At 34.1% G+C, this 18,295-nt stretch overlaps 1 protein-coding gene across 1 annotated transcript; it reads right to left on the reverse strand.

Annotated features, from left to right (window-relative positions):
- Nucleotides 1-5,985: 5,985 nt before the first annotated feature.
- LOC117332208 (glycine-rich cell wall structural protein-like) lies at nt 5,986-8,527 on the reverse strand. The gene is made up of 5 exons (XM_033891092.1): nt 8,491-8,527; nt 7,964-8,059; nt 7,580-7,591; nt 6,515-7,192; nt 5,986-5,999 (listed from the first exon to the last, which is right to left on the reverse strand). The coding sequence occupies exons 1-5, from the start codon at nt 8,525-8,527 to the stop codon at nt 5,986-5,988; spliced, it is 837 nt and encodes a 278-aa protein (XP_033746983.1).
- Nucleotides 8,528-18,295: the final 9,768 nt, after the last annotated feature.

The raw sequence follows: 18,295 nt of genomic DNA on the forward strand, positions 1-18,295 counted from the left end.
ATTATCAACTATGGCAAGATTGTCTCTCCGTGATTTGATGGGTTTCTATTTATAGTTCTGAGTTTATGCACGTGTAATAATCTATCGGTGTACCTTTCATAGCTGTGAATTATCCACGTGCTGGTATGCAAGAAAAACGAGACAAGCTGACGTGTTCAAGAACGGAAAGTGTCTTGTGTTTCAAGATAAATCACAGCAATGACACGTTTCCAAAATGATTATATACCAGGTAAATTACAACCGCCAAATATACTATCGAGCACGTAGAATTTTTAATAGTACAAGCAAATACCGTTCACCAGTTTGCAGTAGGGTCATTATAAATTCCAAAACACCTCCCCATAACATTTATGAACCTGCATATATAGAAACCCAGTGTTGTCTTTTTTCGGCATCAGTCGATATATATGACCGAGATCGTGATTTTGGAACAATCATTGCTTATCGAATCAGTTTTAATACCACTGATTTGGGAAGCAGGGATGTTTCTATTTAGAAATGGAAAATTCACCACAGGAGAATCGAAACGTCATGGTTATCATATGGCTTAGTGGTAAGCTGCCCATGCTGGTTACGTAGTAAAACATAAGTAGTCGCAATTGAAAACGAGGTGAATCATAACTGTGTCTCAAAAGAAAGAGAGAGAAATGAGATAAAACGAAGATAGCTGTGAAATACTGGTATTCATGTTTTCTTTTTCCGTATATTTATTAGAACTCAAAATAATACTGATAATTTATGTTAAATTGAAACTAAAATTAGCGTGAAAAGTATTCCTCAAAATAGAGTATGACCAAAGTCAACAAGTCAAAATATTCCCTGGGTCGGTGTTAGTTGTGTTCCTGTTGAAGTGGAATTGCAGTGTTATATTGTTTTTTTATTATCCAGACATTTGAACCTAGAGGTGACTGCCAGGGTTGGGGCCCTGGGTTCAGCATCTATACAAATATGTCCTCATACAAGAGGTCTCTTGATAACGCCGGCCCAGAGGATAGGTTTTTTAGGCCAATATTTTATTTTTCATATTATTTAATAGGTATTAATTAGACGGACGTCAAAACTTCGATAAACCAAATTTATATATGGGGTAGGGTCCTCTCTCTTCTCCACTTATCATCGATAGGGTAGGCGTAAATGCTACTAAACAGTGTCAGGTTAGGACTCATTCGGACTGTGGGAGTCGTCTCAAAATTACCCATAAGTTCTCCAACCGACTCCCTTCTCTTCTTTCCCACTCTCTCCCTTCACTCCATACTGTACCCACTCTACTCAATTTCCTATCTGTTCTCGTCAGCTGAAAGGCCGTAAGGCCGTAATAGCGGACGTAAAACCCATAAATAAATAGAGGTCTCTCATTCATTCATTCATTCCATTTGATTGATTTATTCATTCATTCCATTTTGTTTCTTTTCATTTCATTCATTTTGTTATTCGTTCATTCAGTGTAAGCCTGCTACACCACACACACCCTCATACACACATACACACACAATATATATATATACATGTATATACATGTATACACTCAGATGTCACATATACATACAACACTCTATATCGCACTCAGTATAACATTCATTTATTTCTTATACTCTATAAAAATAAAATAAAATAAGAGAGGTGGGAATGGTTTGTGGGGAGTCCAATCATGTTGAGACATTTGGGGAATTGAGTAGATCAATGTACATAATAACATAGACCATAAATAACTGTACTACTGAATAGATAGAAAAACAAAATGTTCTCATTGCTCTACAAGAGCATTATAAAAACTTCCCATTTTTAGTAAATATTCCCCAGTAAATTCTTTCTTTTAGCTATATAAAATTCCATTTTCAACGTTTTAATGAATTTAAATTTGCAAGCTGTAAATATAGGAATAATATCATTACTTCTACAGCAATATATGTGGTATTCAATTATTAAAGGAAATGATTCAAGATATCACTAAAGTTTAAGTTACCAAAAATTACATCTGTACTCAGTAGAACGCCTAGGTCATCATAGTCAGAGAACCATGAATTAAATTCTTCTATCACAGCATTAGAGTAAAAACAAAAGTATAAGATATGCTCTATTGGTTCCTCTCCTCTTTTACAAAATGTACAACTATTGTTCTGTCATTTTCATTTTAAAAAGTTTGGAGTTTGCCATCAGGATACGATGATTTATCTTGAATTGAAAGGCTTGTAACTTGGTTTCTAGTGTACAACAAAAGGCAATATTGTAAATATCTTCAAACACAAATTCTTCAAGTAACAAACAACTTTTCCACTTTTCCTGACTTTTGACTGGTTTATATTTTTTACTGTTAACTAAGAGTCTGTAGATGAATTGTTTGTCTTTCACATTTAACATTTTCTGGATAATATCAGTATGTATTGGTGTAATTATTTCACCATTCAATGATGCATTTCTATATTCATTTTTGAACTATTTATTCATTTTTTGAAAAAAAGTGCATGGTATTCAATGAAATTGAAATGTGGTAAATAATTAAGATCCGCCCATGTTTTTGGAAATCCATTTACAAATAAATCTTTTACTGTGTGAAGACCATAATTTCTCCACAAAATGCAATGGTTTGCTTTCCTGAGAGGTACAAGATAAGTTACTGCCAAGAATTCTGCAAGAGCATTTGGTTGATGCTTCAGTTCAGCTAAGGAAAAAATAACAGACTGCCAAAATTTGTTTTTCATTTTTTTGCTATTTCTCTCAGCTTTCCAGCATCTAAATATAAGAGTATGTCCGGATCTATCTCAAATATATGTTTTAAAATGGATTTCCATCCACTGTCTGTATTTGTGTGATATCTCTTAATCCATCTAAGTTTCATATATTTGCTAAAAGCTAACATATGTGTCATATTCAATCCGCCTTCATCATATAATGTAACTACAGTGTCTCTTTTTACTTTTTCTGTATTTGAATTCCAAATAAACCTAAAAGAGACTTTATTAATTCTGTTTAAAAAGTCTCTAGACGGGTTTGGCAGAACACTAAATAAGTGAACAAACTTTGGTATAACTAGAGTTTTTAAAAGTGTTATTCTGCCAATAATAGTCAAATCACGTGCTGTCCAGGATCGTAACAGTTTTTCAACTTGTTTCAAAGTAAAGTATATTCATAGTTAAATCTTCCATTTCATCTAAATTTAAAGAGAAAGTAATTCCAAGGAGTTTGAAATTTTCTGTTGACCAGGTTAGATTTAGATCTGGACAAATGACTTCATCAGAGAACGTTTTATTACCAATCCAATATAACCTTGATTTTGATAAATTTTCTCTTAATCCTGATATTATTGTAAAATCTTCACTGCTTCCTGTAGTGATTCTCTAACAGAAGATAAGCACCATCAGCGTATTGTCCAAGTAACACATTTTAATCAATAATTGTGAGGGCCCCAATCCTCTGATTGGACTTTAACCTTAGCGAAAGTAGTTCAACTCATATCACAAAGATGTATGGTGATATCGGGTCGCCTTGACGGCAGCCTCTTTCCAGTTTGAAGAAAAATCTGATAGATTACCATTGTTAATAACACAGTTACCATTGTTAATAACACAGCTTTTACAAACTGATGAGCCAAAATTGAAACTTTGTAACGCTTTGTCTAAAAAATCCCACTGAATCAAACGCCTTTTCAAAATCAAGACGGTATAATAAACCTGCTTGTTTCATCTAAAAACTGCAGAACATCGTATAAAAGAATATGTAATCCTACATCGCCACTGAATTAGACAACATGGATCTGACCCGAGATAGAGATAATCATAGTTATAAAGACTCTTCTAATCCTTTGATAATCCTTGTTTATATTATTATGGTTACCTGTGGTAAATGGAACAGTATGGTTACCTGTGGTAAATGGAACAGTATGGTTACCCGTGGTAAATGGAACAGTATGGTTACCTGTGGTAAATGGAACAGTATGGTTACCTGTGGTAAATGGAACAGTATGGTTACCTGTGGTAAATGGAACAGTATGGTTACCCGTGGTAAATGGAACAGTATGGTTACCTGTGGTAAATGGAACAGTATGGTTACCTGTGGTAAATGGAACAGTATGGTTACCCGTTGTAAATTGAACAGTATGGTTACCTGTGGTAAATGGAACAGTATGGTTACCTGTGGTAAATGGAACAGTATGGTTACCTGTGGTAAATGGAACAGTATGGTTACCCGTGGTAAATGGAACAGTATGGTTACCTGTGGTAAATGGAACAGTATGGTTACCTGTGGTAAATGGAACAGTATGGTTACCCGTGGTAAATGGAACAGTATGGTTACCTGTGGTAAATGGAACAGTATGGTTACCTGTGGTAAATGGAACAGTATGGTTACCCGTGGTAAATGGAACAGTATGGTTACCTGTGGTAAATGGAACAGTATGGTTACCCGTTGTAAATGGAACAGTATGGTTACCTGTGGTAAATGGAACAGTATGGTTACCCGTGGTAAATGGAACAGTATGGTTACCCGTGGTAAATGGAACAGTATGGTTACCTGTGGTAAATGGAACAGTATGGTTACCCGTGGTAAATGGAACAGTATGGTTACCCGTGGTAAATGAAACAGTTTGGTTACCCGTGGTAAATGGAACAGTATGGTTACCTGAGGTAAATGGAACAGTATGGTTACCCGTGGTAAATGGAACAGTATGGTTACCCGTGGTAAATGGAACAGTATGGTTACCCGTTGTAAATTGAACAGTATGGTTACCCGTGGTAAATGGAACAGTATGGCTACCTGGTGAATGTGTTATTTTAGGTTTAGTATTAACAATATATGTCTTGGCTAGATAACGATGATATATAGAGGATATCTAACAGTGTCTTCAGTAATACCAAATATATTTCACGAGTGGGGCTAATATTTTGATATTGTTCACGAGTGGTGCGCACTCGTGAAAAATATCAAAATATTAGTCCATCTCGTGAAATATATTTGGTATTACTGAAGACACTGTTAGATATTCTGTTTATTACATTTTTATCAACGAAAAACCTACCCCGTATGCTAACTAGGCCTACAGCGAAAGTTTGCATACAAAAAAAGTATTTCCCCCTGTCCAGGTGCTGACATATATGTCGGGCTTTCTGATTGGTCAATTATTTTGGTATTTTCTAGTCATTAATTTGATTGGTCAAATCAGCAAGTGATATTTTTCACTAGTGGAAAATATCACTTTTATAGAATGAATAATTTTTGATATTTCACTGGTAAAAATGTAATAAAAATAAATTCGTCTCATTTGTATAATGTTCTATGTCATAGATATTCCATTTAAGAGGTGTATGGATCTATTCTGGCTTCACGTGATTTATTTTAAGAAGTGCCATAGAAGCAACTTGATTCAGAAATGTAGACAAACTCCGATATCCCACAGGTATGCTAAATGTGACTAAACCCGGACTTGACCTATATTTGCATGGTGGGTATGATCGATAGAGCAGAAGACGCTTATCCTTTCGGAACATTCAATTATCTCCATTGAAATCTGTATTTTGTTCGCATTTAACCCTCTTTTTGTCTTTTGTGAAATAGGAGTAATTTTAAGTTTTTATCTGCATGTCCGTATTCGTTGTTGTTTTTGCTTCAGTGAAATCATAACATTATTGTTTATGCATTGAATCAGAAAAAAATGTGTAATGCTCTTTGTTATTGTTGCTGTGGTATAGAGTTTACACTTTGTATTTTGTTTGCTGCAGTTTTTTTTTTTTTTTACAAATCCATGTTAACGACTCGTACATCTTAATGCATCTGACAGCGAGTAAATATTCTTGTTTAGTAAAATACACGCAGAGCGCTAATGCACGTCAAAATCCCAACTCAAAGTTGACATGAAGGAAGCAAAATATAAGAGAATCGCATCGTAAAGCATACAAATAAAAAGATAAAACAATGGTTTAAATGCAACTATGATCTATTTTATTTCTCCATTTGATTGTATGTAATTCTTGTTGTACACAGGGGGGAATTCGGCTAGTATCTGCCACCTGTAGAAGAAAGGGTATCACCGTTATATATAAACAACGTATTTTCATGTTCATAAATGCAACAAGCCCGATATACGAATGAAAAGTGCTGTGAAGCACTTGTAAATATTATTTTTGTTACATTTTTAATGCTTTCAAATTCATGTAAAGACAACATATCATAAACTCTTTTACGCCATCCGGATATTTGATTATATATGGTAAACTAAACCAATTTCCAAGGGTAATAACTCTGAAAATGAATATTGATCATTATCGAAAGAGGCATCGTGCATACTAAGTAAATAAACTGTTATCAAATCACTATACCTTGAAGAGGTTTCGCACTTATGATACTGCACATATGACAGTAATTGCAAATCGATATTTTACGTTCAACATAAGATCTGCCTATACAGAAAAGATGATAATTTCGAGGTACATTCTAATTGTGCATAAAAGAGCACTTGTCATATTGCTACCCGCGTATAAACATATAATACATTGCAATGAAATACAGTGGAAAAATAACTTACCCATTCCTCCGCCCATGCCTCCTTTTCCGCCCATCATACCGCCCATGCCTCCCATACCAGGCATACCGCCCATACCTCCTCCCATGCCTCCTTTACCGCCCATCATACCGCCCATGCCGCCCATTCCTCCTTTTCCTCCCATCATACCGCCCATACCGCCCATTCCCATACCAGGCATACCGCCCATACCTCCTCCCATGCCTCCTTTACCGCCCATCATACCGCCCATACCGCCCATTCCCATACCAGGCATACCGCCCATTCCCATACCGCCCATTCCTTTTCCGCCCATACCGCCCATTCCCATACCGCCCATTCCTTTTCCGCCCATACCTGGCATACCGCCCATTCCCATACCGCCCATTCCTTTTCCGCCCATTCCCATACCAGACATACCGCCCATTCCCATACCTTTTCCGCCCATTCCCATACCAGGCATACCGCCCATTCCCATACCGCCCATTCCTTTTCCGCCCATTCCCATACCAGGCATACCGCCCATACCCATACCGCCCATTCCTTTTCCGCCCATGCCGCCCATTCCCATACCAGGCATACCGCCCATTCCCATACCGCCCATTCCTTTTCCGCCCATACCGCCCATTCCCATACCGCCCATTCCCATACCAGGCATACCGCCCATTCCACCCATTCCTCCGCCCATTCCTCCATAGGCAGCTGAAAGTAACAAATTAATAGATACAATAAAAAAAAAGAGTTGCATTTTCACATTTCATTTGGGCATTATAAACTTACCAAGAACCTACCTAACCATGAATTTATCTCTACATTTTGGTCTCCGCCAATAATTTTCGGGATTTATACTAAAACGGAATAGGGGATAGGGGATATGACGCCAACAGAACACTGACTATGGCTGAGACGAAACCTAACGATTGTTGGTGGTAAACCAGTCACTAAATAAATAACTAATATATCATACAACGAATGAGTCAATACACCAATGTTTACACACCCTTTTCTGATAATTTGATTCGATAGTTACTCTTAATCAAATAGGGTTTGTGATTTTCAACTTTTATTTAATTGCCAATGGCTACTTACCGCGCTTGTAACCTGGAAATAAAAGGAAAAGTATCAGCCAACGTGCTTTAACGTTACAATCTATCTTCATCTAGAAGGTAATGTCATGTTACACAATGGAATGATTGCATATGAATATAACAATTATCAAATATATTCATTTTGCTTTAACACTTTCCCCATTAACGTTATATGATTCAATGAAGTTTCTATTCTTATGCTGATAGTTTAGACCGATTTGTGCATTTGTGTTAACCAACATGTTGTAAAACAGATTACACCTTGATTTTATCTCATTATGTGACGTACGTACGTTTTTCGAAAATCTTTTAATTTTTATTGAGCGGACCGCAATACTCTACTGGAAAAATTATCTGCATACATGTATATGGAATTGATACTTACGTCCACCGTTGTTCATTCCATTGCCATTGTTCATTCCGTAACCATTGTTCATTCCGTAACCATTGTTCATTCCATAACCATTGTTCATTCCATATCCTAATATCAATTGAAAATATATTTTAACAAATATTGTATACACATTTCGTATGTTATGCTTAATATTTTAGCAGTAAAATGATGTAAATTGTATTGAACTTAAAAAAACAAAAACAATTGTACATCGAGGTATTTTATAGATTCCTTGGTAACTATTGGCGGGGCTTGTTCATTATAATTGATATGTTTATTATATTGACTCTTTTTATTTATTATGATAGATTTCTATATACATTCTTTATCGAATCAGTTCTAAAGATATTTTAACCGTGTTTATAGAAACCCGAAACCTTTTTCATACTTCTTTCATTTCAGTGATATAAAAATGGACATGACGGACTGAAGATGCATTGAAACCAGTACAGGGAGCATCAGACCAACCAAAAAGACATACCATGATACATACTATCAACCATATCTAATCCACTTACCAGCAGCGTTGGCAGCGACAACAATGGCGGACGCCATGCATACGAACAGAAAAGTCATCTTGAAGGTCTACGAGATAAAAAAAATCATATTTCAATTTGATTTGGGAACATCAATATGCAATATATATGGTAAAAATGTAAAAATAATAATTAAACACTACAAACATTACGTATATGTATCTACGAAAGAAATCCGTATCTCAGCAAAACTGCATAGATAATTCAGATAATTATATTGATAAGACCATGATAGCAATTGGATCAGTATCATTTCGACTCTTCTAATCACTCCATATATTATTGAACCGGTCTCTTCCCAAATGTACATTTCATAATAATACTTGTAGGTAGATAGTAAAGTTTGAAGAATGTTTCGTGTTGAAAACTGTAATCTCTTACTTCTAAACATTAGGTTTTTTTAAAAAGAGATTTGAATAGAAATGGATCCGGTATAAAATAGGAATATCTTCACGCCGTACACTGGCAAATATAACATTTTGATACATGTCAGCTTGATTTTTTTGAATGAATTCAGTACCACTCAGGAAACATGATATAAAGCAATGCATTTGATAAATATTATATCGAGTTATGAAAATATCTTGCAGTGCTATTTCTGTACCGTCAAGCGTGAATGAAAAAAACAGCCTCTATGATATATTGAAAACAGAAAATCATATAAAACTATGCATTCTAGAATATCAACACTAGCTGCCGAATGGCTTTTGTTGTTTGTTTTACATTTCCACAATACAGTATTTGCTCTGAAGTCAAAGTTATCAACTAAAATTACTAAAAATCAATTAGAGCAGGACATGGCCATATGAACGATTTCCACCTGGAAAATTAAGGTTTCCGTGATCAATCATAGCGCTATGTTAATTTCAAATCAAGAGGGAAATTTCCGAACGGTTTCGCCTGACGAGACTTGTAACTATAAGCCCGTTTGGTAGACACGATTAAAATGCATCACTAGCCGAAAGGTGGTGATAAAGAAAATATAACTTTCTGTTTGGCTTTTACTACATAATTTTACAATTATTAGTTGCACTTCTTTTATATACCACTCTATCACAGCAACGTAGTTGTCTAAAAGCGGTTCAAGTAGTATTATCCGTGGTTATTGGGCCTTTAGCGACCAGCCAATGTCTTTCTCAACTCCCTGGGGAGCATACCGCCGGAGCTGCCATTTTGGCGCTAACAGTTTACATACAACATTAATTGCACTACCCTACCACGTATTCATTGACTGCTGAATCGACTGGAACACAATGGAGTTAAGTATCTTGCTCAAGGATACAACACAGCGTCCGTGTCGGCACTCGAACTAGCGACCGTTCAGTGCCTCCGTATAAATAACTATACTATAGATGTTCTAATTTTGGCGCACTTAAATTTTAGCGCATCACTAAAGGATCATTTAATTGTTTCTACAAACAATTAAAGTTTACCCAAAATCTAAACGAATCCAAACTTCTTACTTGTAGCAATCCTGATGGAAACTCTTGGCGTGTATATATATTAGACAGATTAGTGTAATAATGAATAGGAGTACCTTTATCATTTGCTTTTAATATTGTATAAGAAAGTGTAATGAGCGCAATAACAATTAAACTTCCAGTGCGAAAACCGCGAAAATAGATTTACTGCTAAAGTGTATACGGTAATTTCCTAGATATGTTCCATATCAGTATTAACGTTTAAAACGTGCATTCAGCTCCGTAATTATTTGAAATGTGACTATTAATGCTAATGAGGATCTAATAAAAAAAACATCCTTATTTACCATTATAGAGGACTTCATATGAAAACTGATATAATATATTTCCCGACAGATAGAAAAGTGTAAATAGAATGCTCTAAAGATAGATATTGACGATCTGAGACACAGGACTTACCTTAGAGTGATGAGCTGAGGGGCTGCTGCTGGGCTGTTGGTCGGCTGTGGGGATGTATGGCACAATTTGGGGAGGAACCCCAGAGTCTTATATACATTTTCTTACGGAAATCTCGACACCATTCACGCAGACCGCAATCATGTAAGAACGAAACAAATACACGGGTCACTGACGTGATACCTTTGATGAAAAGGTAATAAAGTTTTTAATTAGTCCCAACAAACATTGTATAAGACATGTACGAACAATAAAGGAAATGTCATGGAGAGGTGTTGACTATGGAAGAAGGGTTAGAGTCACTGGTAAGGTGTGTAGATGATGAGGTCACGGGCAGGGTTCCTAGGTAACTGATCGGTCGGTCACTCATAAATTACATTGATACTAACAGCTAGTAACGGGCTCTCTTTTTTTTATCCTTATAACATATGTCCTCATTTTTATTTCTAAATGTTTCTGACTCTGAAATTTTAACACATTTCTCATAAAACAAATTGAACAATAAATGTATAAAACATTTGAAAGAACATTCGTAGATTATTGATATTGTATTAATGTCTCTTTACAATGTTTCCAAAAACCGACCCTTCTCAAAACTGACCACCTCTTGATAACGACCGATTTACAGAATCGATCCTTCTTTATTATAGTAATAAAAAAAACTTCACAATATCAATCCCTCTGGATTCCGAATACCGAACCGAATTTTGTGACCAGAATGGTTGAAATAGACCCCAAATTAATTCTGTAAACTGACCGTGAAATCAACGCTTGTGACGATTGTTTTGTCTTTGTGCAAACGCGTATAGTAGGTAAATTGGTACATAACACCTACGACAAAAGGAGCATTATGATCTAATTGTGTACTAATCAAAACGAACAAGACGAAATCATGTAAATGTCATTGGACATAGCAATGCCTTGCTGACATAATGGATTTTGAAGTCTCTCAATGCTTGCGAAGAAGATATAAGACACATATATTTAATTTGAACAAGTAAGCCGGTAAGCATGTATCGAAGCTATTAGAGAACGTTAAACAGAAGACAAACCAGCGAATAGGACGTTTTTATTGTTATTACTAACAAATAAGTGTATGCCGGATAATACATAACAACAAAACAAAATGGTACACTGATGTACAAATGTATCCATGTTTTCCTTACGACACCGAACTTCAGTTGACTGATGTGTTCAGGATGGTACTCAGCTTATGCTAGGCATCAAATATTTTATTTTCTCGGCTATAGTTGATATGTCAAAAGAGGTTAATATTGTACAGGTGTCTGGAGCGTTTTAATATGAATTTTGAGATAGGTGCAGTGTGCCGTAAATTATGTCGACAAGTTTGGCAAGTTGCATTGTCAAAATACGGTGGTTTTATTTTGGTTGTGTTCAAATTTGGCGTTTCCATCACACCGGTGCCAATTTTTGGCAACACTGGTTCCCGTTGCATTTTATATACTACAAAATATGATATAGAACTGCATCGTACAATTGGATTTTCCTCCTCGTCATTAGTGGCCAAACGTATAGAAGCCATTAGGGAAGTAAGGTAAACAGTGAAATTAGGGAAAGACAGGCGTAATAACTCCAGGATTCTATCAGTTTGGATTTGGGTATTGGATCTTGGCATTAACGTGTGAGTTTACATTCAGAACATGTGTCACTATCCATACGAACTTATCGAAAGATACGTGTACGTATAATGATATCATTAAGAGACTACTAACTCATTTGTCCTAGTTACTTTGTCGTTGTAAGGACCAATATCAAAATGTCGTGTTTTCTGATAAAATTCATCAACAGCAACAGATAAAACAACAGAGAAAATAATAGAGAACATTTATTATTGCAATTGTTTTTGGACTCATGTTTCAGAGAATGTGCCCGATGATTCCGTTATTATCAGCTCAGATTGAAAACATGATATTACCTTAATTTTCACTAGATTTACATAGCGACTGCCTTTGAAGCAAATGCCGCTTACCCTTACGGAACATATAATATCACCCTCGTACTTTTTAAAGAGTTTTTTTGTTTAAATATATTTTGTACATACTCTGCCTTCGTTTTTGAATTACGGGTTCGTTTTTGTTCTTCACATTTTGTTGTTGTTTGGTGTTGCGTCATTAAAAAATTTTTTTTGAAATAGTTGTATTTAAGATAAATTCATCTGAATAATATGTTAATCTTCTGCCTTATTAACAAACTTAAAATGCTGATAAGAAAATAATCGTCATGCATTTCAGGAGTTTCTATATACCGTTTTCACAATTTATTTCAGTGATAATTACTTTCAGTATTTGATTGCAATTACCTTATAGAATATAGAAAAACGTATATTTATAGTTGTTTATGAAGTTATTCTAGTAAAAAGAAAACTGGCAAACTTAATAGCTGGTCAACATAACCGAGGCCATTCAGATACCACTTTACAATGCGAATACTTTGATAATTGGATAGTGGGGAAAATGTCATAACTACTTTTCCGGTTCAAGATGTCAAAAGGATATGCATGAAATTATACGACTTTTCGATAATTTTTTAACATAATATAACCCTTTACATTTGGCCAAGTTAACCAGACTTAGGAAACATGTAACACGCCACTATTACTCATATTACTCGCTATGTATAATATGTTAGATGTGTCCTACATATCCAATACATGTCCTTCTTGGTGATAGCAAGATTGTATGGAGATGAAAGCAACACTAACACACATCACTCAGGTTTTTGTACAGTCAGCAGAAATGTACACGTACAGTTTTTGATATGTTCTACTTAATAATTGTAGATAAAGATATATAGACATAAAATATCTTTAATATCAGACAAACTTCTTTTTCACCAGGAATTGGGTTAAAATCCTTAGTAATATGTATATAGAAAGCTATAGATATGTATAGAGGGATATTTATTAAAAGATGTGATACAAATAAACAGATATTTTCTGATATATCGGAATATTCAAACAAAACAGTCCATGAACAAATTAAAGTGGAACGCGTAAATAAATAACTTAAAAAAAGAAAAAAAAAAAACAACAACAACCAAACAAAAACAAAAACACCTTCAAACCATGGTTGTGAAACATCTCTTACTAAACATAAGCAACCAGGTCGATGTGACAATTCGGTGATTATTAATTGTCAATACCTTGGTGTACCTACGTGTAATTAGATCTTCAACTCAAACGTCATCCTCTGCATTTTAAAAGTATATATCTGATGTACTTGTCACTTGTCTGGTGAAGATGTTAGAATATATATGGTGCTTTGTAACTATTATATTTACTATCTTATTATTATCATTATTATCAACAAACGAAGACAAAAACAGATAAAATATACATTCTAGAAAGCCCTCGCACCGCATGTCTAGATCGTCAAAATAAAAAAGGGGTTGAAATAATAATAATCAAAAGATAACATCATTGAATGTAGGTAAACAGGACATAAGAGTCTATAGAACAGATCGATGTCTTTCAAATAACACAATAGTGCCTTCGAATTCACGGAGCTGAAACGAGACTCGAAAGCGGTTATCACGAAACGGAACATTATGTTAGAAAAGGTTCCACTGTCATGGACACATTCCACATGTAGCTTATGAAACATCAACACTCTGGTTGTCTCATCAATTCTCTTTAATATCTTATTTTAAGCAGTTATTATACCAACCCAAATGTGTGTATCGTGCATCTTAAAATAATACATTGACGTTAGATTGGAAATAGTTTCTGTTACCGAAGATGAATGACTCTCAAAATGGCAGGGAATTTAGGTTTTTCATCTGGCATCATTTATTTGCTGTTTTCCTCTATTAATGAAAAGTAATACACATGAAACATTTCAGTGTACTGTAATTATCGTCCATTCAGCAGTATACTATTTAGGCGTCATTATTAGTGGCCTGATATAAAATGTTATCTATAGTTATATTAAAGTGTAAACATACGTTTCAAATAGCGGTATCTCTCTCACATACAAACTAAATCTCGGTTTACATTTTTGTGTGAAATTCTTAACAATCTACCTTGAATTTATAATGGCTTAAGATGTTTTTCTTTGATAATTACGTAAATACACAACCATCAACTAATTAGCACTAATCATATAGCAGTAGTTTGAAAAAAAAGACCTAACAAATACGGATAGATAGTTAGCCCAGCAGGATAAGATTCAATGTAGTTGTAAAAAGGAAGTAGAGGACACACAGGAAAGCAGACACCTTTACTTGTTTTAATGTCAAATCAATGGAGCATGTCAGTATATCTCTATGTAAATATCTTGACTACATGTCTGAAAAAATGATTTGCCACTAACACAAACGTCATATAACGGATTTTTTTTGGTTCGGGTAAGTAGGTAAGGCATCAATCCAAACACAACTTTACGATCTAATGTTGTTGATGTATTAAATTTGTTTACAAACAGACTATATTTACCACGTTTGATTTCGATTATGACTAATTGACTTGATATCTGGCTAACCAGATAGCTAATCGCGTCCCAAACTGTGTGTAATAAGAACACAAATGATTGGATACCAGTAGACAATACTCACATAGACGTAGACAATACTCATATAGACGTAGACAATACTCATATAGATGTAGACAATACTCATATAGACGCCACTCCATGAATAAGATTTAATAAAAGCGCTTTATAATATAAAGTCTTAAAAAAACGGCCATTTGAAGTAGCAGCTTCGGCATAAATAAGAAGTTGATGTTAATTCTAGACACACACATCAGTAGCCCAGTTTTCCCAGTGTTATGGAAGACTTCGTGATGTATCTTGATATCAGTATGTCGTAATGCTGCTTACTACCACCAAACCAAATAAAGAAATATTGTTTTGTAACACGAATCTTGTATATTTCTGTTAACATGTTATATAGGATCAGACATGAGGGACTTATTCTCCTAGTACTTTTTCAATGGTCTCCACGAAAATCTGTAAATAAATGTTTAATTTATATCTTTATTTCGTTTTATCGAATGTGGATTAGAATTATGGTTTCGCTATTATACCGACATTTCCTGACCCCCCACCCCCCTTAATTTTTTTTAAAGGAGTCCCAAATACATATAGTAATGCCTAACACAGTATGAACAGGTACGGTATGTAAGTATGTATGTATTACCTCCCTTCAATCAGATATAAGAATTGACTCTTTCTAGATAACACTCTGGGTAATATTCATGGTTGTTCCGTTTCATAACCGGTTCTCGCTTTAATAAAAGTGACATGGAAAAAGATTTCATTCATGTTTGAATGTCGTCGGCGGAGAATGCAGAATCCACCTATCCTTCCAGAACATATCAACTTATTTTCATTTATCTTACAATTCGCATATGTAGCTATGTTTTGTTAATATTGTGTTCTCGTTTTGTGCTGTTTGAGTTTAAGTTGTTTGTACTGCGAAGTATGTATTTTGTAATATATAATTAATGAAGTATATTGTTAAAGGTTGATGGCCGACGTCATAATCTCATTTGGAAATATTCTATTTACTTTTCTGTCTACGATATAAAGTCAGGTGCTTGTTGATATCTATTTCCTTATGCGATATGGAGTCAGATGTTTGTTTATATCTATTTCCTGATGTGATATAAAGTCAGATGTTTGTTGATATCTATTTCCTTATGCGATATAAAGTCAGATGTTTGTTGATATTCTATTTCCTTATGTGATATAAAGTTAAATACTTGTTGATATCCTATTTCCTTATGCGATATAAAGTCAGATGCTTGTTGATATTCTATTCCTTATGTGATATAAAGTCAGATGTTTGTTGATATCCTATTTCCTTATGTGATGTTAAGTCAGATGTTTGTTGACATTCTATTTCCTTGTAAGATATAAAGTCAGATGTTTGTTGATATTTATTTCCTTATGTGATATAAAGTCAGATGTTTGTTGATATCTATTTCCTTATGTGATATTAAGTCAGATGTTTGTTGATATCTATTTCCTTATGTGATATGAAGTTATATGCTTGTTGATATCTATTTCCTTATGTGATATGAAGTCAGATACTTGTTGATATCTATTTCCTTATGCGATATAAAGTCAGATGTTTGTTTATATTCTATTTCCTTATGCGATATAAAGTCAGGTGCTTGTTGATATCTATTTCCTTATGTGATATAAAGTCAGGTGCTTGTTGATATCTATTTCCTTATGTGATATAAAGTCAGATGTTTGTTGATATCTATTTCCTTATGCGATATGAAGTCAGATGTTTGTTGATATTCTATTACCTTATGTGATATAAAGTCAGATGTTTGTTGATATCTATTTCCTTATGTGATATAAAGTAAGATGTTTGTTGATATTCTATTTCCTTATGCGATATAAAGTCAGATGTTTGTTGACATTCTATTTACTTATGTGATATAAAGTCAGATGTTTGTTGACATTCTATTTCCTTATGCGATATAAAGTCAGATGTTTGTTGACATTCTATTTCCTTATGTGATATAAAGTCAGATGTTTGTTGATATCTATTTCCTTATGCGATATAAAGTCAGATGTTTGTTGACATTCTATTTCCTTATGCGATATAAAGTCAGATGTTTGTTGATATCTATTTCCTTATGCGATATAAAGTCAGGTGCTTGTTGATATCTATTTCCTTATGTGATATAAAGTCAGATGTTTGTTGATATCTATTTCCTTATGCGATATGAAGTCAGATGTTTGTTGATATTCTATTACCTTATGCGATATGAAGTGAGATACTTGTTGATATCTATTTCCTTATGTGATATAAAGTCAGATGTTTGTTGATATCTATTTCCTTATGCGATATAAAGTCAGATGTTTGTTGACATTCTATTTCCTTATGCGATATAAAGTCAGATGTTTGTTGATATCTATTTCCTTATGCGATATAAAGTCAGGTGCTTGTTGATATCTATTTCCTTATGTGATATAAAGTCAGATGTTTGTTGATATCTATTTCCTTATGCGATATGAAGTCAGATGTTTGTTGATATTCTATTACCTTATGTGATATAAAGTCAGATGTTTGTTGATATCTATTTCCTTATGTGATATAAAGTAAGCTGTTTGTTGATATTCTATTTCCTTATGCGATATAAAGTCAGATGTTTGTTGACATTCTATTTACTTATGTGATATAAAGTCAGATGTTTGTTGATATCTATTTCCTTATGCGATATGAAGTCAGATGTTTGTTGATATCTATTTCCTTATGTGATATAAAGTCAGATGTTTGTTGATATCTATTTCCTTATGCGATATAAAGTCAGATGTTTGTTGACATTCTATTTCCTTATGCGATATAAAGTCAGATGTTTGTTGATATCTATTTCCTTATGCGATATAAAGTCAGATGTTTGTTGATATTCTATTTCCTTATGTGATATAAAGTTAAATACTTGTTGATATCCTATTTCCTTATGCGATATAAAGTCAGATGCTTGTTGATATTCTATTTCCTTATGTGATATAAAGTCAGATGTTTGTTGATATCCTATTTCCTTATGTGATATTAAGTCAGATGTTTGTTGACATTCTATTTCCTTGTAAGATATAAAGTCAGATGTTTGTTGATATTTATTTCCTTATGTGATATAAAGTCAGATGTTTGTTGATATCTATTTCCTTATGTGATATAAAGTCAGATGTTTGTTGATATCTATTTCCTTATGTGATATTAAGTCAGATGTTTGTTGACATTCTATTTACTTATGAGATATAAAGTCAGATGCTTGTTGACATTCTATTTCCTTATGTGATATGAAGTCAGATGTTTGTTGATATCTATTTCCTTATGCGATATAAAGTCAGATGTTTGTTGATATTCTATTTCCTTATGTGATATAAAGTTAAATACTTGTTGATATCCTATTTCCTTATGCGATATAA

The sequence above is a fragment of the Pecten maximus genome, chromosome 8, assembly GCF_902652985.1.
Source record: "Pecten maximus chromosome 8, xPecMax1.1, whole genome shotgun sequence".
NCBI classification, from domain to species: Eukaryota; Metazoa; Mollusca; class Bivalvia; order Pectinida; family Pectinidae; genus Pecten; species Pecten maximus.